Source organism: Orbicella franksi, chromosome 4, assembly GCF_964199315.1.
Source record: "Orbicella franksi chromosome 4, jaOrbFran1.1, whole genome shotgun sequence".
Taxonomy (NCBI): Eukaryota; Metazoa; Cnidaria; class Anthozoa; order Scleractinia; family Merulinidae; genus Orbicella; species Orbicella franksi.
In genome coordinates this window covers 8,929,621-8,957,303 of record NC_138148.1, presented here as the reverse complement: position 1 = coordinate 8,957,303, position 27,683 = coordinate 8,929,621, and the positions used below count along the sequence as shown (strand labels likewise).

Sequence of the window (27,683 nt, the reverse complement as noted above, 5' to 3'; positions counted from 1 at the left end):
CCATTGCACAACTGTGCGCAGTTGACTTTCGTTCTTACTTTAATACACTTTTTATTTATAAGAATATTGTTTTTTCTGGCCGAGTCTGAATGTTATTATTTTTCCGTCGATTTTAGGCTGAAAATATTGTTGTGAATATTCTTGGATTATAGCGTATGACATTTCTATCTTCGAATGTATTTGGTGTCTGGATGATGTTAAAGTAACTTTGGAGCCAGCCTGCAGGAACAAGAGCATCATCTAACATACGGCTAGTGCGGTTTTTGTTGCTTTTTGGCTAGTTTTGCCGTTTAAAGAAAGGAAGAATTTTATACGGTTTACTTAAAAACATATCATTGTATCCACGGTATTTCAGCTAATTTTCAATACAAAATTATATTCTTTTCAAAGTCTCAGCTTCGGGTTTATTCTTAAAATATTCTTAAAATTTCACAAATTTGGGCCTCGTCATTCTTACAAAACATATTCTTGTAAGAAAGAAAGAGTGTACTGAACTGCAAATCAAGAAAAACTCGACACGAAGTCGAAGTTCGATTAACTTTTGAAAAAAGCCATTGAAACCATTTTTCGCTGATTATACTTATCAAATCAGTTTAAATTAATTATTCGTGAAGCCGGCTAAATTTAACCATGATCTGCATGTTCTTGCGTGTGAAATTAAGGGAGGCCTTGCCATTCTTCAGAACAATGCCGCCTTCTGTCCCATTCGAATGTGATTTTGCAACTTCCTCCATTAGCGCGACTAATACCGAATTGGCTACCACTGATAGAAGGCAGATTTAAAAACTTCCAGCGAAGTCAATGGCCTTGTTTTGCAACAAAATAAAAACAATAATTAATCACTTTGTCGAACTGCTTACCACTGCTGTACTAATTGGGGACACTCAAATAAGCCCCGGGGGGACCTTCCTGTAATGTCCTTTACGGGGAGGCTCCGCCCGAAGGGTTACCTTTTTCAGGCTTCAGGTATATAACAGGGTAGGGATTTCACAAGTTTTAAAAGGTGTATGAAAGGGTAGGGAAATCTGCGCTTTAAGTCAAACGTGAACACGAGCTGAATATGTACTTGTTTTTCTGGCTAACGTTTCCTCTGGCTATGCTTGATGTTCTCCGGTAAAATTGTTTATTAACCTCATTCCAAGGGTTTGGAAAAGGGATGCAATGTTCTTAAGAAGGTATGTGAAAAGGTTACCTTTTTTCAACAAAATGTATACGAAAGGAGTAACCTTTCTGTCAAAATGGTATACCAAAGTTTAAGGCATTGGACTTTAACTTGTGGCGGAGCCACCCCGTATATCCTTGTGGAGTGCACCCCCCCCCGGAAATTAAGCGGACAAATATTGTAAATTGAACAGAAACAGAACAATTTTCCTTTCCAGATTTCCTTGGCAACTTTATTATACCTTAGCCGCAGGTGTCACTGTTTTTATTTTATTCCGAGTATTCATCTTATTTCAATGTCAAACGGGCTGTTAGTGTGAATCAATGAGCGTTGGAAACCGAATGTTTAGTGGACTCGATCTTCCATCGATCGTCTGTTTTAGGGCAACGGTGGAGATCGAGAGTCGAGTGAATGTAGAAGACTATATAAGCGCTGTATCTACTGCTACATCGTCAACAATTCTGGAAGCACCAATTATTGCAAGTTTCACAAGACAGGTAACCGTTTATTTGTTCCAATTACGTAACAGCCATTTCGCATTTAACGAGAAGCAACTGAACAAGTCAGAACTAAGCATGCTACTCAGGGTGTTATTCCCACAGACGGCAAGTATTTCATTTACCATATATCGGAAGTTATGCCAAAAGTTTCGTTTAAGAAAAGCTGCAATTGTAAAGCTATCATCAAGCCACGGCCAAACGATCACAACATTTCAACCCAACACATCGCAACATTGTTAGGTGCAACATTTTGGGTGTTGTTGGCTAGAATTTGTTTTTTTTCTCCTCCATATCGTTTAAGGTTTTTGCAGTGATAATTATAATATTAGCAGTTCTACAACAAGCTAGTGTGGCTGTTGTCTTTCCTGGAATTCTAACTACCATAGTTTTTCGCACCCGAAACGATATTTTTATGATCTCTCCGAAAACAACAGGCGCTAATGTTGCCCAAATTTCCTATTGTTCACAAAAGTTTCAAGTGAAATTTTCCCATAAAAAGACCATTTTTCCTGTTATTTCATATCTATCTGACCCGAGAACGGATATTCTTCCAAAACGAACCCTTCAGTGATGTCACAGAGGGTGTGCCCTAGCTAAATTACCATCGTATAGATTGATGTAAGCCGTAGGAAGGGAAACCGCACGTTCTTAGTTGCTCATTTTCAATTTAGTTTAAAAACACAAACTGATGAGATTGAAAATTAATTCCACGCGAATGCCGTTTCCAAACATTTCGTAGTCTTCATTATTTTTTTGTCCGTGAACGCCTTAAAGCTATCAGTTATTCAATCCATTGTCAGTGAACAGCAAAACAAAATAGATTTGGCGATTATTAAAGTTCAGCTCAAAGCTGCTATCATGTGGTATCAAGTTTTTTTTTTCCGATGATTTTTACGTTTCCTCTTAATTAGTTCCCATTTCTATTGAGAAAATATATAAAACAACTAGAATTTCGTCCTCTGCAATTTAATTTTCAAGTCTCTTCTCCGAGATGAATGATGCCTGATGAAATATTGTCCCCACATAAAAGCTAATAGCCGAGTCATCGAAAAATTTTAAAGGCAAATTGAATCAAGTCTTAAGAAAAGTAATACAGTTTGTTTTTTGCAGATATGTGGAAAGGGCTTCTCAAACTCATTAATAATTCATCAAGTTAAAACAAAGAAAATCACAATCGTGAAGGGGCTTTGGGTACCCGGTCTTAATTAGCATAGATTTTGACGATTTTACTTCCCCGTTTACTCCTTAGTTTTGGTTTCGATTGAGAAGATATATCAAACACTCAATGCAGTCGTATTGTCAACTCTATTCTCGGTGTTTGGATATCCCGATGAAACTCTGTCTCTCGTGTTTGATATATTACATCATTTTTAGTGGAAGGTTTTTGAAACGGTTACCCCCTCTGTCAAAAATGTTATATAAAAGGCTGAAATGTTTGGACTTCGAGGTGGAGCATCCTCGTACAAAAACTTTGACGGCCACCATCCCCTCCCTCCAGACACTAATTTGTTAAATATATTCCATGAAATTGCTTGTCAACCCGGATTGGTTTTCTTTTCTTTTTTTCAGAAAGATGATCTCAGGAAACCAGTCGACCAACTTCAGTAACTTTCCTTATCAAACATGTTTGATGCCCAACCTTCCAGCAGATCTACAGCACCAGATAAGAGACATAAGTAACCACATGGTCGTACCATTGAACACGCTCCTGGCGGTAATGTCTTTCATCTCTAACGCGCTCGTCTTCATCACTGTAACACGGACTAAATCACTTCAACATCCTTCACTTCTGATGCTATGCAGCTTGTCAATCAGTGATTTGATCTGGGCGTTGTTTACTTTAGTAAGAAACAGTTTTACTCTCCTCCATCCATACATGTGCCTGAAGGAAAGTATCGAGAAAACATGCTTTAGTATTTTGTGTTACCTGGCAACGCTCAGTAACCTGGCCATGATAAGCAGAGACCGCTACCTAGCAATGAGCAGACCAATGTGGTACCGTAATCACGTGAGGTGATCAAGCACACGTGTCGTCAAGGCAACGCTCTTAACTTGGCTTTCAAGCTTGTTTACCACTCTGATAGTGTACATACTCAACAAAACAGCTACTAGTACATATAGTGTCAAAATAATTTTTATTATTATATTCCTTTTTTATGTGGTCTGCATTGTGATGATTTTGCTCAATTACATCAGACTTTTTATGGCAAATAGACGACACTCTAGAAACTTGCGGATACGAGCGGGAAACAAGCGCTCTGCCGCGGAAAAAGAGAGAAAATTGACTCAAATTGTTTCAGTGATCTTGATATGTTTCGTCTTCTCTTTTCTACCAGCATTGATCAGCCCTGTAATCATAGTCGCTTTGGGACTGCCGTTAAATCCCTTTCGGCCATTGAACTATTTACTGCTGACGTTTAATGGTCTTCTTAACCCATTGTTAAACTATGGTAGAAATAGAGAGATTCGAAAAGCAATGCTTAAGATGCTGGGAGGTCGGCATGGAGATCGACGTATCAGTAACCAGCTGCCGGCAGTTACAGACAACCGTAACACGCCGGCCATCGGAGAGTAACAGAGGATATTCCAACGAAATTAACGACATCATCAGCAAGTATCATCTAAATAAGAAGACTCAATTTTTGCTTACTCTCAGGAATATTCATATGAACTTCTTGCTGTTGTAAGCAGCCTTCAGTTAGGTATATAGTCGTGTTTTGTTTCTTTGCGATTTTTAAATAATTTTTTTTTTGGATAAGATGATCTGGTTATTTTTGGATGAGATGGAACGTTCTATAATTATGTCCTACCTACCATTTGTGGGAGGCGCGGTGGACTCATGGTTAGTGCGCTCGTCTCCGGATCGAGCGGTCCGGGTTCGAGCCCTGGCCGGGGACATTGTGTTGTGTTCTTGGGCAAGACACTTTACTCTCACAGTGCCTCTCTCCACCCAGGTGTATAAATGGGTACCGGCGAACTTAATGCTGGGGGTAACCCTGCGATGGACTAGCATCCCATCCAGGGGGGAGTAGAAATACTCCTAGTCGCCTCATGCTACAGAAACTGGGATAAGCTCCGGCCTGATGGGCCACTTGGCTCGCATGCAGACTTTACCTGTACCATTTGAACCTCGCACTACTCCCCCCACCCCCCCCCCCCCCCACACACACACACACCGACAGAAAGGCGCACGGGGGACGATGGGAAGAGTGAAATGGCGGGAGCTTTCCCCTTCCCGGAGTTTCCCGTGTGCTTCCGTTATTCCCTCTTCCCAGCTTTCAAACTGCCAGCCTACACGGCCAAGGCGGCAGGAAACAGATCTCTGCGGTGACAGGCTCCCAGCGAGGACGAAAAAAAAAAATTCGGTGAGCGAAGCGAGCGGACAAACGCGAAAATGAAGAATTCGGAGAGCGAAGCGATCGGGGCGGGACTCGGGGCGGGACTCGGGGCTCGCCTATTCGCAGGCTAGGCTAATAGCAGCAGCGCCTGTTCGAGTAATTCACTAATTTATGACCATGGCTTTATTTATGTGCCACGGATAATATGTTCGACATTCGAGGCCGAGGACCGAGGACGCTTAAACATATTTAAGAGCGTCAAAATGAACGCTTTCGTGACCCACCAAGTCATGCATCCTGCATGTCACGTTAACGTTCGATGCAGGGACATCGTATGCCAGTCTACATGACGTAAAAAGTTAGTCCGCTGAAAATGGAGGCTAATTTGAACGAGACCGAGGAACAGACCGAGGGGGACACCGAGAGGACACCGAGGAGTTGAGCGAGGATGCCTGAGCTACACGCTGTTCCAAATCAAGGACGAAGAAACGCCAAGAATGGCTAGCGTTAATCTACAGAGTATACCTAGAGCTGCTTTAGTGCTAGCAGAGAACCTGCATCTCGACGTGAATGTTGTTCGTACGGTGATAACTTTACTAGACAAGGACAACACTGTTCCGTTCATTGCTCGCTATCGTAAAGAACAGACAGGGGGACTAGATCCAACAGTGTTGCGGCATATCCAAGCTCAGTATGAACAGCTCAAGTGAGTTGAAATTTTAGTGTGGCATAGCTTTTTTTCTTTTCGAGAGTGGTGGCCGTAGAGGAAGTCAAATTTGTTGTCGTGTTTTTTTTTACTGAAAATAATTTGTAAACGTAAGCTTGTGCCCCTTGCAGCTGGGGTCACGTGACCAAATTTTTCCTTAAAAAAAGAAAAAAAAAGGTATATATTGTGGGCTATAATTCAAAGAATGCCAGAATCGACAATACTGAAATGGCCAAGTTTGAGGCCCCTGGCATTAAAGAGTAAGTTCATACGTCACTTTGAATTTTCGGAAAATTTAGAGGATTTGTACGCAAAATGTTGCTGGAGAGCAAGGCCTTCCTCTCCAGCACCTTTTTTCCATACAAATCTTCTTTTTTTTTTTTTCAAAAAAAAAAAAATCAGACCGTCATAAAATCTCGTTCTTCAATGACGGGGGCCTCAAACTTAACCATCTTGATATTTTTTACATGCTTTTTCCATTTCTGGCATTCGTAGCCCATAATTTTATAAAAAGTACGTCATGTGATGGCTTAGCTGCAAAGGGCCTATCCTAACTCTAATCCCAGATGTGTGCACAAGGATCAAAATTTTTGTTTCATTGAATTGTCTTCAAATAGACATGATATGCTGAGAGGTTGACTAACTATTTCTAAGTATCAAAATTCTTTGGGAGGTCAAAAAAAGTGTAATAAAGTATACCTCTAGAAGCTTACATGAAGCTAAACAAGGTGACAATTTCATTATATTATGCTTACTGTGTAGTTCCAGAAAATATCCATACCTCCTCCCCTCCTCCCCACGGAAGTAATTTTCCATATTATAACCCCCTCTCCCCTCTGGAATTTCCAAAGTCGGCCCACATGATGTATACCCCCCCCCCCACCCCTCTGGAAATTCCAATTTTTTTTTGCACACCCCTAGAAATATTTTTATTTCTAGTAAAAGTAAAGAAATAAGCTAATTATTTATAGTTGCAGAAGCTGAATTTTGATGCTTACATGTGTTTTCTGATAAATTAGTGTGTACTGAGGGTGGTAAAGGGGGGGTACAGATCACGTTTCACAGAAAATAAAGCAGCCCTTTCACAATTCACGAAAAATACAACATTGGCAAACATGCTTCATGAAGCACGCTTCACAGAAAATAAAAGAGAACATTTTGGAAAATCACGGTTCACAGCGAGTATGGAAATCACGATTCATGAGGAAAAAATTAGCCATTTCACATTTCACGGGAAAAAAAAGGGCCGATCACGAGTCACGAAAATGCCCTTTACCACCCTCTGTTCTGTGACCAACATATGAGCAGAAAGGTACGTCTAATGTTTCATGGTGAATTATTGCCTGTCACAGATGCATTATTCGTCACTTGTACAACCAATTCCACTTCATTATCCTGACAAAACAGCGGCACTTCAATAATGAATTCATATATACCAAAACACAAGTTCAATTCCAAGGGCACTGAGAAAGAAATGCATAGAAAGAAATGCTTTATACTATACCAGTAAAGCAAAACAATCAAAACAACTTTTTGTATCAAAGTTCCATGCACCAAACTTGCATGTTGTATTTATGTATTTGAGAAAGAATTTTGTTTCTCAGATTACATTTTGTGTGTTTGGCAGCAAAAAATCTCATTTTTGACATCTCTCTTGGCCTGCAAAGAATGACAACTGTGATTGCCTGAAAAGAATGCTTTTCGCTTTTTTGCATTCTTTTTCTTACAGTGTAATTCAATCTATATTGCGACATAACGTCCTATCATCTTGTCGTCTGGTGGGGAAAATTTGACATGTCACTTTCGAACTTGCATATTGATTTTTCTTTTATCTATGAAAATGTTGACTAAACACTACTCTGGAAACCTGGCAGAGCTAGAAAATCTTTACAGAACTAGATGTTTTTATGTGATGCAAAGTTTGCCAAGAATGACACTGCAAAGCAGCATGCCTGTGTTTGACAACATCAGTGCACACGCTGGGAGGGTTTGGAAACAAAGTTAATTGTTAATGGATTCATGCCATACACACTCCAATCCAGGACTTCCCTTGAATGACGTGGGATGCCTTTTGTGTAAATGTAATGCAAATTATGTAATTATTACATGATTTACCATGGGTGTCGAAGACTTTTTTCCCTTGTCTTTTTCGTGGAAGTATTAATTAGTTACATCACACACAGCTGGTAATTTTTTGTTAGAAATAATCTTTGTCTCCTGAACTATAACTGTTAGTTCTCAATGAATTATTCTTAACGGGATCGGAGAACTGTTAATTCTGTCGATTCCATATTACTATTATTCTGTAATGCAATTATTCAGGTCAAAAAGCTGACCCCCCCCCCCCCCCCCAAACCCAGGTGGAATTTCCAATCCCTTCCATGGGAGTATGGATATTTTCAGGAACCACACACTATCTACTTTCTGTAATTTTTATTCTTTAAGTTCTCACCCAGATAATGTTCCTTGATGGCTCACTCCTCTTTGCCCTGTTTCTAGTGCCAAATACATGTAACAGAATCTCCTACTTTCCATTGTTTTGTAAAGCGTTCACCTATTGTAGCTATCATATTTCCAGTGGTTGTATGTGTATTTCAAATCAGTGTAACAATGTAAATTCGTATTTGGCAATTTCATCTGAGGAGTTGCTGCACACAAGTTGTGTAGTACGAAACTAAATAGTAATAAAATGCCAAGTCAAATCTACAGTTGATCAGTTGGTCATCTGTTATAATCACGCCCTAGTTTACTATTGAGCACAGATCTGCAAATCAACTCGTTTGTATTTAGTAACAAATGTGTTATTGGCAAAAATCCTACTAGTTTTCTTGACTTTTGCCGCCTTTGGCAAACCAGTTTCCTGTCCTTTCCTCTCACACCCTCTATTCTCTTGGGTTTGAATCCCCTGTCCCTCACCACATGTTGCCAGATACTTTAATTTTAGTAAGCCAAATGGGAGTTTCAATAATTAGACCTGCATATGTGCATGCATTTTTATCCCTAATTTATTCTCTTCTTTGTTTTCTTTCTAAATAACAAAAGAGGAGAGTAAATAAGGGATAAAAATGCTTGCCCAATGTACTAATTCTTGAAACTCTGATTTGGACAAATAAAATAATCACCCTGGGCTACTACTGGACACACTTTTCTGATATGACATTTTTTAAAGCTACATGTAGCTTCATGAACAATCTGAGTAGTCCTTACTTTTCAAAGTAATGTTGGGGGTGTGTGTGTGTGTGTGTGGGAGGGGGGGGGGGGGGGTGTGGGGATAGTGAGCCCAAAAGAAGGCAAGGAAAAAGGAAGAAAATTCTTGGCTTCCATTTTGTTCGTCTCTTTGTCGCTGTTGGTCGTAATGTCCAGTGATATAAGAGTCTTCTGTGTGCTACATGTACCTAGTTAATGTGAGATCAAGATTTTGGACATGTGATGTGAACCAATGTATGGTTAATTAAAAACGTCTCAGGCCCTCCTACAGTTCTCTTTGCATCTCTTCACCCCTCTTTCTGGAAGGCATGATATTTAGGCTTATCATGGAAGAGTCACTAGACAGACAAGGATGAAGTTGCAACAGCATTAAAGTACATGTAATCCTGGTATCATGTGAACAACTATTAATAATGAACATGAATCATCTCTGGAAATCACAAAAGGGACTGAACTGTTTCAAGGCACCACTTGACATGAAGAAGTTAATAACTTCAAATATCATCTTATTTGTAGATCTATCAAGGAACGTGCTGAATCAGTCAGTAAGAAGATAGGTGAGAAGCTCACACCAGAAATTAAAAAGTCTCTTGACAATGCTCTCACCATGGAAGAGGTGGAAGAAGTGGTAAGCTTACAAAACACTTAAAAGTTTTAATAACATGTTGTTTTATGTTTATATCAGTTTATTCAGCTCTTTTTCAACCAGTGATCCAAATACAGGCTTTTAGAGAAAACATGATATTAAATGATAATTTTGGAATTGTCATTCCAGAAAAGATCTATTCATGTACAGTGTAAAATCACTTGAAAAGAATTTTTTATATCAAATGTGTCTCATCTTACAATAATCAAACAAGAAAGGTCAAAAGTATATTGTCTTTGTTTCTGTTTTTCACATGTTTGTTAATGCTAATTACCACCTTCTAGTATTTAAATCTTGCACTTTGTATGTCTCTGAGTCTGAAGATGGTAAAACAGAATAATAACGAAATATAACATTGCTAATCTTCCTTGCATCTATTGTCTATTATATATTTAACTTAGTAGAATTCTACTAGTATACTAATGAAAATGCTGTAATCTGATTGGCTGAGCCATTGAACACTATCAGCCATTAGTGTGCAGTGGCTAGAGGTCACCTAGGAAACAGCAATGTTTATTTCGTTTTTCCAAAGTTTTGAAGGAAAATTTTGATGCAAATGAATCAATCATATTCCTGAGAAGACTAAAAGAAGGACATTTTTTATGGTTTCTTGATGTTTAAAAAAGTTGAAATTATTGAAAAAACTAATGCGTGTGCACACACAACTTCAATTTTAAAGGACAATTCAATCTGAGCGATCTTTTTCATGCACAAAGTTTAATGATATGTCAAGAAATAATTGGAAACCGTTATTTGAATTAAATTTTAGTAAGGATTCTACTAAAACAATTAGATTATTCACTCTCGATTTCTATGAGGTGATAGTTGATGAGGCTGAAGGCCTCATAGAAATTGAGAGCTCATAGTCTAATTGTTAATTAGTAAAATGCAATTACTTGAATTAACCTTTATCCTTTATGTACTGAAATTATCAGCAGGTAATGGGTTTTGGGTCAAACTTATCAAAATTGAGGGCAATATTACATGTGCAATGACATTGTCTGATATATAACTTTATGGGCTTGATGACTAGTATGCACCATTCAAGAAAGGCAGCAAAGGCTCCCATGCCGAGAGAGCACGGCAGCTTGGACTTGGTGAACCTGCTGAGCTATTGTTAAAGAATCCAAGGATGGTTCAGCTTGAAAAGCTGGTTAAACCAGGCACAGAAGGTAATGACAGTAAGCAATCTTATGAAAAAAACATGTGGGAGGCTTCAATTGTCAGGGGCATTACTGATGAGTGTCCTACAACTGAATGTCAAACCTTCTCAAATGAACTTTACTCAGGAGGTTGTCACAGCACTTTAAGAATAATGAACGCAAGTGCTGTTTTTTGTTGTTATTTTATCATCCTCCGTGTCACAGTTTTAATGCCATGTCTAATAGCGGAATTTTACCCTTTCCTGGCCTCATGTGTACCTTGTCGCTCAGACCATGTTGTATCTTACCATATATTAAAACTCATCGAGGTAGATAAGAATTTTTTCATGAAATTTAGTAACTTGATCACGAGGAATTAACCAGTGAATTTCTTGTATTAAAGCTTTTATTTTGAGGAACTTCCTGAAAATCATATTTCAAGCAATGAGCTTGGTTTCCTCTTTAAGAATAAATTGTAATTATAATAATTAATATTGACTGTTACTTGATATGGCTTCATCGATTTGTTGTTCAATTTTTGAAAAGAACTACATGTATATGTATGCTTGCAGGAATTAAAGATGTGAAACAAGTCTCACTTGGTATACAGCACATTCTGGCTGACATTATCGCCAAAGATAGTTCCACTCTAAGCTCAATTAAAGCAATGTGAGTAGAAAATGTGGGTCATGTGACTGTATTAAAAGCATCCGATGTAGAGTGTCCATCAATACCCTTGATCTACACTCCATTGACATCTTGATCAGTACTTGATCGACATTCTATGGACACCTCAGTTGACACTCGATCGACACTCGATCAACATCTTAGTAAACAGTTGACTAATAATCGATCGATACATATGAGTCAGTCGATAGTTGGAGTGTCAACCGACTGTTGATCAAGTGTCAATTGAGTGTTGAGTGAGTATCGATTGGGGTGTCGATGGAGTACTGATCAAGATGTTGATGGAGGGTATTGATCGAGGGTATTGATCGACACTTGAACGAGGATGCTTTTAGTACATATTATCCAAAAATGCTGTGTTTTTCATTGTTATATGACTCACACTGTATAGTAGGGTATGTAGATAAGCTGTCAGACTCCTGTTTTTTTGTGCCACCATAGTACACTGTAGTATCAAACTGTATTAAACATCATGGCAAAGTGTCATAGTAAAGGTGAACCCCACTATCTCTTTAGGGGAACAAAAAAAAAAATAGTTTGAGATTTTGGCAGTTCAAGTAAGTTGATAGTAAGTAACTGAAAAAGTAACTAAGGGAAAATTTAATGCTTTCAGTTCAACGTAGCCGGGAACTCAAAAGAAATTCTCCAAATTCTCTCTAATCATTTCTCACAAGGCACAAAAATGCATGAGCTCAACAACTTTACGTGTATTAAGCTTAATCATTATGGTTTGTTAATTGTCAATAGGTTGGAGGGAAATACAATTCGTATTGAATCATCTTTGTCTCGTTCAGCCACAAAGGAAAAGAAAAATGGAGCAGGAGACAAGAAATATGAACAGTATCATGGCTTCAACTTGTCAGTTGCTGCACTTAAAGCTCATCAAGTAATGATTTTGTGAGAAAAATGGTAGCTTAGAACACTAAAGCCACTTTGGTTTCCAATTTGCATAATTTTGTCAATTTGGCAGCCCACAAGTTTGAAGTGACAGTTAGAGGCCATTGGAAGCTTGGGACAGAAAATGGAATAAATTGTTTTTGCTATTGTCTGTTTTTTTTTGCCAGGGGTTGATAAAACAGTAGTCCAGCCACCCTCAGAATTTTGTCAGGTTTCCTTGACAATTTGCCACTGATCCTGGCCAGGGATCCAACTCGGACGAGAAATCCCAAGTCCAGCACACTAGGCCTAGCCACACCTTCTCATGCAATTTCTTGATGAAACCTATAATTTTATATTTTTCCTACTCTTTCAGGTGCTTGCTTTAAACAGAGGTGAACAAAACAAGATTCTCACTGTTAAACTTATCATTCCCAAACATGTGGAAAACCAGTTCCTTTCTCATCTTCGTAAAACATGGGTGCCCCATGATGCTCCAGGTAGGTAAAGTCTGTGTACAAGCCTAGTTGTTCATCAGGTCAGCACTTGTTTCCAGTTTCCGCTGTAAGAGGCAACTTAGGAATATTTCCACTCCCCCCGGGATGGGATGCCAGTCCATTGCAGGGTTAGCCTCAGCTTTAAATTAAATTTGCCAATGCACCTATTTCATTCATACCTTACCTGGGTAGAGAGAGGCACCGTGGTGGGAGTAGCATCTCTTGCCAAAGAACACAACACCATGACCCCTACCAAGGCTCAAACCCAGGGATTTCATTAAAGACCAGGCACTGGACCCCCTAGCTTGGCAAGGGACTTTAGACCTTATATTTGTCCTGCCTGGTTGTCATACTCTGATTTCCACCTGCTAAACACTGATTGAAACCCCTGCACGCCCTAACTGCTCAATCTAGAGTGCAGTGCACAAACATTACATGTAGGCTGCTATGTGGCCTCCCAGTTTTTCCAGGTAGTGTATTACGCTGTGTACTGTAATTTCCTTTGACTAATCTATTGGTTAGGAGCAGTCTAAATGGAAAGGTCCTTTAGCTGGACTTGGCTTCATAAGAAATCTTTTCAGTTTTACAGCAGATCATTTATATTTTTAAAGGAAAGATGCAAACGTTATTCAAGACTTCAGTGGATGATGCATACAACAGACTTATTAAACCAAAGATTACCAGGCAGTCCAGGTAATTAAGTTAGTATATTATAAAACGATTCGAAATTACGAGCACAATAATATTTATTACTCCCTGAATTGTACGACGGAAGGTCCAGTTACTAATCAATCGTATCAATGACAAATTTCGAAAGTAAAAAGTCTTTTGGAACTTTTTTTTGAGCGAAAAAGTTAGTAGGGCTTTCCATAAGTTCCTAACACTATAGGAAACATTATGAAGGAAGCCATTTAAACACGCGTAATTGACGTGCGAATGGCGTAGGTATCTAATTATAAGAAGTTGTAATTGGATACCTGTAATTGGACACCCACGTGATCGCGCGCCGATTACGTGACAAATAGGTGCGCAGAGAACCAACCATGATCGAGAATTTTGTTATAGATATAATACATAATGGTAATAGGACTGAGTGGAGTTCAATTCGGTCTGTAATCATACAAGTGATTAACATAATCACGAGTAAAGATCACAATTAAAAATATGGAGAATAGCTTGCAAAATGGCTGTTAAGGTTCTTTCAAAACAGTCAACGGAGACTGAACCTCCACAATTTTACAAAGGCAGCTTTTGAATTGGTTACTATGAATAGTGATTATCAATGTTGTGATTGGTGGATTTAGTGGAGAGGACTTAACATGATTGGCTCATGTTACTGTCCGATTACAGGTGTCCGATTACAACTTTGCAGATTAATTATTGAGCAAAATACAGCAGTTTATGCACCAATCACATTTGAGGAAATCCAATTGTTATGATTTTCATAAGTATTACTGTATTGTACATGCGCAGCCCACGTGGAGAATTTGTTGATTGATCGTACCGAACAGTAGACTGCGAATAGTCCCTCTTTCGCTTAGTCCGTCGAGCGAGACGCGCAAGACTGCGAGAAAAATGGCCGCTATTCGTAGTCTAACCGCACAGCAACTTCATTTTGTTGACGTTTTTTTCTCTGAACGTCTGCGAGAAAAAATGGCCGCCACTCCAAGTCTAACCGCACAGCAACTTCATTTTGTTGACGTTTTTTCTCTCAAGGAGTTCATTAACCAAACAGGCTGAAAAAGAGAGTGTTGACCTATTCATGATGAACCTATACCGCCTCCTTCTTACCCCTCCCATAAGGGGAAAGAGTGTCGTTGGTCTAGACCCAGGCTTCTCTCATGGCTGCAAGTTAGCGGTCCTAGGTTCCACAGGTGCGTAAACACTAAAGAAAAACATGTTGCAATTTCGCTTCTCAAATTCATGAATAATTCATCAAAGTTTCAACAAGGGATCATGACCGTGACGGTGTTTGGATAATTAATATATATTTCTACGATTTTATTGCTCCGTTTATTCCTTCATTTTAGTTTCGATTGAGAAGATATAACAAACGCTCGAGACAGTGTTTCACCACAATTCCAAACACCTCAAAGTTCGTCAAAAATTACTCCGCTACTTGTCGTATTTTCAACTCTCTTCTCGGTGTCTGGAAATGTGGTCAAACACGGTCTTTCGTGTTTGATATATTACATGAAATCTAAATGACACTCTGGTTCGTGGCGTTTACTAAGATAAATGAGATGGTTTACAAGTGAAGTATTCCTTTGCTCTTCACTACAGGCGAGGTTCTAGAGACAAGGGTGATATATCCATTTGGAAAAAAAGCAAATTCTGTACAAGCCAAAAACGCAGTAGTAGAACTTGTTTTAAAGCACAGGTAATCTGTATTTCTTCCTCAAACCATATCTTTAATTTAATTCAATAGCAGGGCAACTTTCAAATATGTACAGGTGCATATATCATTTTTGGCCCAGAGCCGCCTGTCCGACTTATCTGTTGGGGCCTGGCACCATGGCTCAGGACACACGTGGTTTGATTGTCTAGATTCTTGGACTTACTAAAGATTTTCACTAAAACTATGCTGGTTACTCTCTAGAAAACATTCAGTAGTCGATATTTGCCCAAATCCATTCGATTACAGCACCTACAGACCTTCAGAAAGTTTTAAACTACAGCCAAGAACTACTTGTGTTGAAGAGATGTGCAAAGATGTGAAATCACAACCGTAATACACTACCCCCATTGCCCCTTTCAATACTGGAAAATGGTCAAATGCTGCCTTTTGTTAGATGAAAATGTTTTGTCAACATTGCGCAAGGGTGGGGAGGGGCAAAATAGGGTATAGAATGACGTTTTCAAACCTTGTAGCAAGGTTGTGGCTTACGGGGGAGAATTTTCAGTGAAGTCTTAATGAAGATCTTAGTCCAGGAGTCTAGCCAATCAAGTCATGCATCAGGGTTCGTACGGGTCCTGGAAAACCTGGAAAGTCCTGGAATTTTATTGTGGCATTTTCCAGGACTGGAAAGTCCTGGAAATCTGTTAAAGTCAAGTGAAAAAACATTAAATGTATGGCAGACAGTAAGGAGAATTAACATTGAGATAATGGGAGTGAAAGGGTTAATGTGAATTTTAGAGTCCTGGAAAAATCAATCTGAGTCCTGGAAAAGTCCTGGGAAAGTCCTGGAAATTTGTTTCTGAAAAAGGGTACGAACCCTGAATTGCATATTCAGAGCCATCTTTCCCTCGCGCCAAGGTCCCCGCGGACTAAGAGATGGCTGATGGCTCTGGAGATGAGAATGATACATATATTTACGCTGCTTTTATCCACACCTTGATCGTAAACTCGTTTAGGATAAGAGAAAATGAAATTCAGCCAGAGTAAAACGCAGCACTTTGATTTCATATCGGCTCATAATTCTGTACATTATAAATTGAAGTGGAATTTTTTGAAGTTTATAACACTTTAAAGGAAAATTACAGAATATATAACGAGGTAATTCAAGCAATTGTGCCTTCAAGCCATATCTAGTTGTAGACTCAGTACTGGTATCTCTTACAAGTATGTTGTTTCGTTAAACTAACATTTTTCCCTTACCCAATTTGATCGTGCATAGAGCAGTTTTCACTTGAGTGTCGAAAAGTAACTGGTTTTGCTTCAACTACGCTACACGATTGGCTTAAAAGAACCGCGCTACTTTTTCATCCGATTAGAAGTGAAACCAAAATCAATCATGACTCACCCGCACTCGTTTTCCCGCGCTTTGCGTCGGCGCCATGAACCTACTTCGAGTTTTGATTGGTTCTCTATATTGTAAGTGTCCTTTGTGATTGTCTAGAGTGATAACTTTGGTTTTGGTTTCTACGACTCTCATTCGAAAACCGCTCTATTTTCCAGTTTAATTCAATATGTTTTCGTTGAATATTCCTGTACACGCCTTCGGAAACAATTTGGTCCTTAAAAATTTGTCAAAATGTGATAGGTTAGCTCACAGTTTTGCTGTTGTTATCCTTTACAGATGTGACTATGTCGCTATTGGGAATGGCGTTGGATGCCGAGATGCTGAAACATTCATTAGCCAGCTGATCAAAGAACGCGTATTTGCGCCTCTGGAAATCGCTTACTGGTAAAAACAAACAGAAGTTTAACTGATTTATGAGTAGTGTTGTCAGAGGATTCCCTCAGAAATGATTCATTAACACGCTTAAAGCATGATAACTTGTACTCCGCAAAAAAGAGACGATGACAACAGATCAGCTACAGGTTCTGTCGGGATTTTTCAAAAAGTCTTAAACAGACCATTTAGTCGGTGCTTTGCCTTAGAAATATTCTTTCTCATGACAACACCTCCTCTGTGCTTTTTGTCGAAATAATGGCATGCCTTCTTGAGCTTTTGTAACAACATAATAATAAAAATAGACTTTTAATAGGAGATAATATTTTTTCAATTCAGTATCGTCAGCGAAGATGGAGCCTCTATTTACAGTGCGTCTCCAGAAGCAGCAGCTGAGCTGCCAAGCCTTGACACAAGTCTTAAGGGAGCTGGTAACTAACAGCAAAATGTTCATTAACCGCCAACCTCGTACCCAGGGCTTTATCTAGCCACCGTGTTGGATTTGATTGCCAGAGTGACCATGGAGACGAGGTTGCGGTTTTGCTGTAGCCGTTTTATTCATAACGCATTGCCTGTCGTTTTAATTGTGGCTATGTTACTTTTTAGTATCGATAGGGCGGAGGTTGCAGGATCCTCTGACAGAATTGGTGAAAATTGAGCCCAAACATTTGGGTATTGGAATGTACCAGGTAAGTGGGACGCCGACAATTACCCAGCTCAGGGGGCTTAGTTTTGGAGTTCAACGGCTGTTTTCTGACCTCGTTTTGAAATTGTTAAAGATGACTCGAAAAATGACCGATTATGTCTGTTAGGCTACATCAACCTCGTTCCCAGGGTCTTTTTCCAAGCCTGGGAAAAGGCCTTGGGAACGAGGTTGAAGCTACATGCCACTGACGGAATTGATTAGCATGCTAACATTATCTGACACTTTCATCAAAAAACGATCAATTCTATTTTTCCTATTTATCTTTTTATTTTTCATCCGGGCGATGCATGTAAGTGTGTCACATCACTAAGAATTCAATTTTTTCATTCGTATCTGTTTTATTCTGTCTGGTATTTATTAGGGAGTGATCAGGCCCCAGGCTTGAAAATAGCTCTTCTTGTGTAGTTATGAGGATTGCCGGCTTGTCTGGTTTTAATATGTTTCTCGCTCTGTCACAGCATGATATTCCCGAGTCCCTGCTCCGAGGAGCTTTGGATGGTGTGGTGGAGGACTGTGTCAGTTTTGTAGGAGTTGATTTAAATGTCGCCGGAGTCAGTATGTTAAGGTAATCTGTACATTACGGTGTCTGAATTGTCAATTACTCCTTTCTAAGCTTTCCAGTGGTTTGCTTGATATCAGAACAAGTAATCCCATGCCTCTAAGTTACATTTGGTGGAATGATAACCTGGTTATTTGAATTCTTCACCGCGGCTTGTGACAGTAGATAAGAGAAAATGCCAGTACCTAAGTAAAAGGGTTCCCCCGGTTCAAGCCAAGGTACTTGATAAAATATCATTAAATCAAATCAAGAAAACGCCAAATTTCCACTCGAATCAGTGAAAGAAAGGGAATTTTGTTGTAGCTCGCCGTGCTATCTTGTATTCCTTTCAGGCGCATAGCTGGTTTAAATGATAAGAAAGCGAAAGCGATTCTAGCGTGGCGAGAAGAAAATGGCACCTTCACCAACCGTGAGCAGCTGAAAGCAATCAAGGGGATTGGGCTCAAAACCTACGAACAGTGTGTCGGGTTCGTCCGAATAATGAACAATTCACGTCACCATAGCAACGGTGATGAGCCATCCGTCAGCGGGCAGCAAAGGACAGCGGTTAACAGCATCAGTGAAACGATTGTTGTGTTAGATTCCGACGAGGAAGGACAGACAACGGTGCGTGGGAAGAAAAGAAAGGGCGGCAGCACCGAGGACGAAGTAAAGAAGAAAAAGAAGAAATCAGCGAGCGAGCAAGAGTTTTGTCCAGAGCCACTGGACATGACTTGGATTCACCCGGAGTCCTATTCAGTCGCTAAAAGGTAAATTATCCACACTCAATTTCGCCTGTCAAAACTCTGACGATTGTTTGCGCTATTATTTTAATTAATCAAATGGCGTCTGAGTAATTGTTCTGTGCGATAGACAAACACAAAGGAAAGGACCCCATGGACTCCATTATGTCACCACAATGTCCATGTTCATTTGGTACTCCCAGAATTTCTCTTCTTTAGGAAATGCGTTCTTTTCTTATGTCAAGACTACCTTTATTGGAGACACCAATTTGAACGCCAGGGAAACGCTCTATATCGCAGAGCAGGAAAAGAATTTTGACATCCAGTTGCCCAGTGGGCCAGTACATTTCAGTTTTCAGTTGCCCCCATTGAACTATCACTTGCCCAATAAGTGTGTAATGTTCATTCCTTATCAACAAACAAGACTGCTGAGGCTAATTTCGCTTGCCCACCGTACCACCAACCTTCCATTTTCACTTTCCCAAGAGTAAAAGTTACTTGCCCTGGGCAATCGGACCTGGGTTTTTGTCCCAACCTGTGTCAAGCCGAAAGATACGAAATTCTTTCTAGGTTATTCTTGTTGCGCGCGCGCGCTCTTGAAAAAAATTAGCAATATTCACTGACTTGGTTACGCAGCGCAGGGATAACCTAATACGAGATTTCAGTATCTAAATAATTTTTCCATTTTTTAGGGTCATTGAGATGCTGGGTATGCTACCAGAGCAGATTGGTCAGCCAGTGATGAAAACTGCCATCGACAAGTTTTTACAGGCTCGCAGTGAGTAGGTCTTCCTCTTGTCTGCCTTCCTTCCTTCTTGTGTTAAAATCCCAACAATGCTTTGTTACCGAGACGAGTGTTTTTTTCCATAACACTCATTTCAAATGCGTGAATCTTTGTGATGGCCGATGAGACGCTCTAGCCAGAAGCACTGCGTACCTCTCAGACGGTTTAAGGCTGAGAAAAACTTTAGAAGTTGAAGAAACAACAGACACAATTAACCCAGTAGAGGTGCGTGGAGCAGGGAGCGAATGAAATGACAAGTTCTGAAGAAGTGCTTGGCTCTCCTTCACTAAACTTAAGACAGTCTCTTGGTAGTTAGACGATCTTTCTTTCTTTTCTTCACTTTGTGACGTGATTGTGTGCTTTGCATTGCTGACTTTGACCTGCACTGTTCCATAGAGATTGAAGAATTAGCGGGAAAGTTTGGTGTAGGCACACCCACATTACAACATATTATTGATGGTCTCAAACAACCAACGGATCATGACATACGAGTCAGTAAGTATACAGCATAACAAAATCTGTGTTCACATATGTCGTTTAGCAAACATTAAATCGTAAAGACTGAAATACGTTGCATGCGATTCATGTGGTATGGCATGCACAAAGCCTACGGGCTGACTTTGACAAGACGGAGATGACCGATCGACCTATTGTTTCCTCAATGCATGCAGGCTCTTCACCAACCGTGTACCGAAGTACTGACGAATCTTTTGCGGCACAAACACGTTTAATGTTTGACTTTATGTACCTGATTTGCGTTTAAGGGCATCCACCTCATATTTTTGTGTGCGATTGTTTTACTTTGTTACTTTTTTCATATTGCACGCCTCTGCAACCCAAAAAAGTGTCTAACATTTCTTTTCTTTTGAATATATCTAGATTTTCAGAAGCCCATGTTCAAACAGGATGTGACCTCACTAGAAGACCTTCATTCGGGAACCCGGCTAAGCGGCCGCGTCACGAATATGACGTCATTCGGGGCCTTTGTGGACTGCGGTGTCGGCCGTGATGGCCTGGTACATAATAGTAGCATGGGAAGATTCAAAGGCAAGGTCGGCCTGGGAGATCTTGTCGAAGTCACTGTTAAAAGTGTGAATATCCAGAAACAACACATCGGTCTGATTTTAACGGACATATCATCAAGGTTTGATCCACAGTTGTTAGTCTCCATCGGAAATTTATCTCAATCGTGCGCGCGATAAAAAGAAATGTATTTTGTTGACGAACCTAGTAAGCAAGGAAAGACTTGATCGCGTTAAGGTAATTTGTCAATAATGTAAAAAACGTGTCAATAGTTGATATAAATTATATTTATTAGAGCAAATCGAAATTCGAAACTAAGTATTCGTTAATATTGCTATTGCATCTGTTGTTGGAAATAACAATTCGAATTTTTGATATCCTGAAGAAAACTCGTCAGTAGGTTTCTGCGTAAATGTTGTGTTACTGCTATAAGCAAGAGAAATACAGGGTGTCATTAAATACGACATACGGTCCCCTCACTTGTTGCTCTTTTAACCATTATCGTCAAATCCTGTAAGTTATGTTGGTTTGGAACATCAGTCTAAATTCCAGGTCCTCTCTACCTTTTTCAACTACAAATAAGCGGATTATGGTAATCACGAGCCTGGGCCTTCAAAATCTCCTGACTTTGATCTAAAACTAAAATGTCGTAAAGAAAATGCGGAAGTGTAGGAAAGGCAATAAGGAGAAACCAGAAGTTGATCAGTTTTGGAGACTAAAGGAAATATGTCACTCCGATGGCGCTCCTTGAAAATTTTCAGTTGACCTTCCCGTTCTCTTTCGTTTGTAGAGCGGTTCTTAGTTGAGTGTCGCAAAACCAAAACCAAAGTTATCATTGCAGCCAATCAAAAAGGACACAAACAATACAGAACCAATCAAAATTCGAAGAAAACGCATGTAGCTGACGCGAAGCGCGGGAAAACGTGTGCGAGCGAGTCACGATTGGTTTTGGATTTACTTCTGATTGGATGACAAAGTGGCGCGAATTTTATTGGTCAATCGCTTAGCCTGGTAATGCAAAACCAAAGTAAATGCGGATTACTTGCGACACCTCAAGTGAACACTTCTCTTATCATATGACTGAGAAAATTACTTCATTGTGATTGGCCGAGAGCTGGCCAATTTTTTCGTTACTTTTAATTTGTACTACAGTTAGTCATGTATAATAAATGACGAATTGTATGAAAGTTCGGGAAATTAAGGATTTACACTACTCGTGATATGTGGAAATTCTTTCAAATTGCAGAGGCCGAAAGGCCAAATATCATCGGTAGTTAATTCCTTAATCCTCCGTAGGAAAAAAGACGGCGACTGGTACATTTACCCACAGTTCTTAGCGCACGACAACTTTAAAAACGTTTATTAAAACATACAGAAACGTTATAAAATCTTCAAACCCAGGCTACTCAATGTCCTTTGTACAGGGACAAATATCATAAACATTTGGCTTTCTTAGTGCCTTATAGGCTGTGTTAGGTTCGCAAGGCATTATGGTAAAATGTACAGCCGCCATCTTTTTTCCTACGGTGGATTGCACTTGCGTTCATGCGATTACATACTATACTAATTGACTCTTTGATGATGCTCTACCTTGGCATATTATGATCTTGACGTTCTTTTTGATCCAAAAGACAATTTTATTCTACGAAAAACGTGACTCGTACATCACAAGTTAGCTGCATAAAAAGGTTAACAGGGTTTCTTGTTGTAAAGCAGAATAGGCACCGCCAGACTCCAGATGTAAAGAAGAATACACATGGAGCTCGAAGTCATTTTTATACTCATGGCTGCCCAGGCGATTGAAAGCTTAATGTTCGAGCCATCTTTTGGAGAATACCAGTTTGTTAAAACCATTGTCACATGAACTGCAGCGATAAAATACACAAAATGAAAAAAGGAATAGCTGTAAGGAACCTTCCCGTCTGAGAATTCAAATTCATCGGAAGGTGTTTCAGTCTCGGTGACTGCGTCGTCGTTTCCTCGGTCTTCATTCGGGCACTCTTCATCGCCGTCTTTGACTTTCCGACGACGAAGCCCGATGATGAGCCGAAGTGAAGTCGCGATCAGTTTTCGTAAAGTGTCGGTAATCGGGGATATACGAACGCTGAAGTATATAATCGTGACTACCAGCAAAAACAGGTCCAACGAGGCTTGAATGTTAAGACTGGGTCTCATGTCTGCTTCGGACACGTATGTCGCAACAGGGTTACAACGCTCGTTAGGATTGTAAGACAACGCTGACCATGTCAGGTAAACTGAATATGTTGTCACCACGGAAGATTGCAGCAATCCGCCATCTTGAACCTTTGGGTGAATTGAAATAATTCCTGCCACTGCACACAGGACAAGGTTTATACTCACGAACATCTTGTTTGTTTTGCATCTACGCGAAGCACCGAAAAATACGTAAAAACAAACAATGGCCGTGGCAGAAATTGCGTAAAGAATTACAGTGCAAGCGAATACGGAGTAAAACCAGCATTTCCTTCCACTTTCCTCCATTTTGCGCGCCCACGTTTTATTCCAAAGGCGCGTGAAATCCACCAGCAAAAATAACTGAATGATAATGAAAACAAAAGTTCCCACAAGACCCAGGTACATCCAAACCTTACTGAATTCCATAGGAATGAAAAATGTGAAGAGAACTAGGCCGAAAAATAGGCCAAACTTGACAAGCCATAATCCATTGTGAATCAAAGCTCTGGGATCACTGTATAATTGAACCGAGTAAAGAATCAGCGCGAACAAAAGAAAGAAAGCGGCCATTGAAAAGCAAATCCTGTACACTGCTAAGTAAGCGGGATCCATGCTCAGACAGTTTCCCATTCTCGTAAGCTTATTACAAAAGTACGCGTTGCTCTCGAGCGCGCGGCGCGTGGCGGGAAGATACATCGCGCACGAAACAGCCGTGCCAACCAATAGGAAGAACGTGTAGATAAACCTCGTCGATTTTGATTGGTTCCACAATGGACACGGTTGAATGAACAGTGTGTAGAGCGTTCTCCCCATGAACGTGCCAAGTGACGTCATAATGCCTTGTATGGAGTGTACTTCTTGGTCAGGAAAGATGCTTGGAGCGATGAGGCTCCAAATGTACAAGAATATTGTGACAAGGATGGCAAAGGTTTTCGCCGTGAGGGCAATCCAGTTTACAGCTATCTCCCCGTAATCTGTTTCCCTTGGGTTGGACCAATTAGTAATTACCATCATTGTGTGAAGCGAGAACATCGAAAATATAAAATATAGAAATGAAGAGCTGTAACTTTCTTTAGCTTGCGAGGCATTCTTCAACACCTCTGTTGTCTTTCCGCTCGAAATCATGCGCTTTCCAAATTTTCTATAATACGTTTGTGGTTCCCGCAAACAAGCGAAAGCCAAAAGGCAGAAAATAATTAGCACATTAGCAACCGAATATAAATTCAAGTCAGGTTCGTTCCCAATTTTAATCGCGTAATCTCGCTCCGCGTTGCATTCACTCTGTCCGTATCTGAGCGAAGCATACGTCAGATACGTGGTGTACATCGTCACGAAACTGGTTTGCAGTAATCGCTCTGACCATGAATCCAAAAAAACGGAAATAACAATGGCTACTAAGCACAAAACAAAAGTTCCCGTGAGCAGTAATAAATTTGTTCTGCAACTGTTTTGTTTACTGTAAAATGTGAACAGTAGCACAGCCACAATTGATGACGAGAGAAACATGGCACCCGCAGATAATAACCGCAAAAAGTTCCAGAACTTTGCGGACGCATTTTTTTCCATCTTGTCCGTGAGAAATTCGTTCCAGCCTTTTGCGAAGTCCACCAAAAATACAAACTGTATTAACGTGTATAGGAATGATCCAGCAATTCCAAAATACATCCACACTAATCCAAACCCACTTCTTGGAATATTGAGCGCGCAAAATGCGAGCAGCGAAAGGAGCGCAAGTTTTGGAATCCAGAATCCTGAGTGAACTTTAATGCAAAGATTACTGTTTTCAGAAAAATAACAAAACAGGAAGTAAAGAACCATAAAGAAGATCGAGGTGGCGAAATAGATTCTGTAAATTAGCGAGTAAGGCAACATCGTTTGACAATTTTTCGACGAAGTCCGATTGTTAGTAGTACAGAAGACTTTCTCGGCCAGCGTAGTGTTCACACTGGGATAGAACAAGCCATAAGACGATACAATAACAAGAAGAAAGACTAGAAGATAAAACACATGAATTGCTGTAAAATCCCCGCTGGTCGTTGAACCTGGCCCGATCAAAGAAACAAAATAGAACTTTTTAGGCGGTGATTTCGTATTATTTCCAGATTTAGAGCTCGGTTCTTCTCCTTCGTTGTTTTCGTTGCGTGTTTTCGATCCCACTTGGTTTTCCTTGTTTTCCTGGTTCTCTTTGGGAGTTAATTCTCCTTCTTGCAAATTTTCCATCTAATGTTTTGGTGTACTTCAGCCAAGGTCAGCCCTTTTGATCTGTTTTCGGTGGCTTTTAGAACGAGCTTGTCTTCCCGGCGGTTTGCAATAAAAGAGCTTGATTGTAGGCCAGCTAAACACATCAACAGCTCTGTCTACTCTACCGCACAGTTGAATACACCAGTAATTCCGGCACGAAATCAGATACTGTATCCAGTGTTAATTCTCCGAGTCGAACAATTTAGGCATGCATGAGGGAAGGGACAAACGAAACACCAGCAATATTTTTACTGCCAAAAGTCAGATTTCGCTGGCGTCATTTACAAAATAAATCGATAAGTTTCCTCACCTCTTAATCTGTTTTCTTGGATAAGGTGCCGAGATCATTGGAAATAAAACTGATGTATTTTGTGTCAACTGGTGGTCATTTCACGCCACCTGTTGCAGCGAGGCCAAATAAACCATGGAAATTCAGCACTTGTGTGCATATTTGACTTGAAGTTTCCTTTTCCATCTCCAAGAAGTATATTCATTATTTTGCTGCATGTGTAAGAATTTCTCTCGCTAGCTTCCTATAGCTTAGTACGTGCCTATAGCTAACTGTTGTGCGGTATTAAGAACAGGAAACTAATTCATCGCTAGGCTGTCGCTGGGACAACTAGAACTCAGGCCCCGTCCACAGTACGCCGGAGAAATTTGGAAACGCAGCTTTATTTCTACGGTAGCCTGCGAACAGGCTCCCGGTTAGGCCTGCCGTCCACACTAATCCGTCACGAAAACGGAGCTTTTCAAAAACTCTTCAAACAACAGAATTTGAAAAATCCGGTTTTGTGTTTTCAGTTAGAATGGAAAACATTTTGAAAACGGAACTTTTCGAAAACGCTGACGTCACGATAAACATGCAATTTCCTTGCCCGAGTTTTTCACGAATACAAGCTCAAAATGACCGCTGATTGTTGCGTTTTCGAATTTCTCCGGCGTAGTGTGTACGGGGCGTCATAGTTGCTGTTAATAGACCTTTCCCGCATTCCACTTCAGTGCGTTCGAACAATAGCACCAGAGCGAGGTTGGGGTGGACATTTTCATACATTTACTGTATTTTTGTCCACTCTGACCTCCACTTGGCGCTATTGTTTGTTGGAATGCGGGAAAGGTCTATTAACTAAGATGTAGGCGCTAAAACTGACTCAGAGAAATTGCGAATTCGATTCTAAAACGGCAATTTTAACATTCTAATTTAAAATTTGTATCCATCCCATCTGAGAGTAAAGAACGTAAAGGATCTAACGTAACAACTTCTTAACCCAATAGCAGATGAAACGAAAAAAATAATACTATACTAATACTACTTTAGCCATGCCCCATGCTCATACAGCTAAATCGGGTTTTTACTGTAGGCATTAGGTGTTCTACCTTCATGCGTGGCTTTGTCTCAAGAGGACCTCTCTCTAAACATGATCATCTGTTATAAAATTTCGACCAATATCCTTCGACACTGAGAAAAGCGGCTTAAGTTCATAGTTAATGTTATAACCTATCTCCCCCTCTCTTGATGTGCTGCTTAAAACTTCCCATTCCCTTCATAAATTTTAATTTTCTGGGGCTGACTCAAATACTTAAAATTTAACTACAATCCATTTGAGACGTTATTATGGCGCGATCGAGGTTGAGGAAAGATGAAAATCAAACAGTTAAGTGTATATAGTTACCCCACTGAAAAAAACCCCAAGTGGCGGAGAGAGAGGGATGGAGTCGCTGGTCTTTTTTGTGTATCCTTCTTTTAGCTTTGTCCTGCTTCTTTTTCATTTGCTTCTCCTCCTCTTCCTTTGATCTGGCTAACACCCGCTGTTGTTGCCACAAGTTACGTTCTAATTCGCTTCGCTCAAACGAACGTAAATTATTTTATTCCCGAACTACAAATAAATCAGACGAGGAATATGGTGGGAGACACTAACCGGTTGGTTCGTTTTCTCCACTGACAGAGCGCATACAGAATTTGTTAGTTTCCTGCACGGGGGCACTTCCCACATAAAAGTGTTGTGGGGAACTGCCCCCCGGGGACTGCCCCCTGAAATCTTGATAGGAAGTCCTAAAAAGCACCGGAATCGATCGCGTTTTGCGAGTTACGGCTCGAATTCATTGACAGGTATCAATTCTGTCTGGCCTACCGTAAAGTGCTGAATACTTTAAGCGCTTTAAATGGTTCCAAAACACAGGTATGAACACCTAAATGGATTTTGGAGCGGGGGAGCGATATCTGCGAGGTTTTTTTTTTTTACCGATTCTCACCTCCTCTTCGATGACGTGTTCGTACTTCGCACATCTCTGTTGTGCGATTTCCTACCCAGCCTATATCTTACCCCCCCCCTCCCTATCTTTATTTTATCTTATTTTGATCAGTGATTTTCTCGTTTGTAGCCACTGTACATGTAGAAAACTCCCATTTTATTTCATCGCGTATTAAAAGAGTCCTGAGTGCGACAAGTTCCGTATTCTACATTAAGTTAGATTTATAAGTCGTTTAACAAATCCAGCGACTTTATAGCTGAAGGACCTGCGGCGGAAAATTACATAGAAATTATACAACCGTGATGCATGGCATAACAATTTAATAC

General features: G+C 40.1%; 2 protein-coding genes across 2 annotated transcripts; one reads left to right on the top strand and one right to left on the bottom strand.

Annotated features, from left to right (window-relative positions):
* Positions 1 to 5,247: 5,247 nt before the first annotated feature.
* On the top strand, positions 5,248 to 22,070 carry LOC145486103 (S1 RNA-binding domain-containing protein 1-like). The gene is made up of 17 exons (XM_081464816.1): positions 5,248 to 5,706; positions 9,430 to 9,541; positions 10,593 to 10,731; positions 11,274 to 11,370; positions 12,136 to 12,274; positions 12,641 to 12,764; positions 13,373 to 13,454; positions 14,478 to 14,635; positions 15,045 to 15,141; positions 16,781 to 16,888; positions 17,216 to 17,307; positions 17,483 to 17,565; positions 18,041 to 18,147; positions 18,474 to 18,890; positions 19,556 to 19,641; positions 20,044 to 20,142; positions 20,527 to 22,070. Exons 1-17 carry the CDS (start codon positions 5,498 to 5,500, stop codon positions 20,847 to 20,849), a joined length of 2,472 nt encoding a protein of 823 aa, XP_081320942.1. The 5' UTR covers positions 5,248 to 5,497; the 3' UTR covers positions 20,850 to 22,070.
* Positions 22,071 to 22,222: 152 nt separating this feature from the next.
* Positions 22,223 to 27,428, bottom strand: LOC145486102 (uncharacterized). Its single transcript, XM_081464814.1, has one exon. It carries the CDS (start codon positions 25,084 to 25,086, stop codon positions 22,360 to 22,362), a length of 2,727 nt encoding a protein of 908 aa, XP_081320940.1. The 5' UTR covers positions 25,087 to 27,428; the 3' UTR covers positions 22,223 to 22,359.
* Positions 27,429 to 27,683: the final 255 nt, after the last annotated feature.

What these genes read in the sequence shown, in the direction of transcription:
- LOC145486103 (XM_081464816.1), top strand. Translation starts at nt 5,498, where the DNA reads ATGGCTAGCGTTAATCTACAGAGTATACCTAGAGCTGCTTTAGTGCTA. An exon ending in AGCGGTCCTAGGTTCCACAG is followed by an intron (nt 14,636 to 15,044) that starts GTGCGTAAACAC and finishes TCTTCACTACAG; the next exon opens with GCGAGGTTCTAGAGACAAGG. An exon ending in GCCGGAGTCAGTATGTTAAG is followed by an intron (nt 18,148 to 18,473) that starts GTAATCTGTACA and finishes TATTCCTTTCAG; the next exon opens with GCGCATAGCTGGTTTAAATG.
- LOC145486102 (XM_081464814.1), bottom strand. Translation starts at nt 25,086, where the DNA reads ATGGAAAATTTGCAAGAAGGAGAATTAACTCCCAAAGAGAACCAGGAA.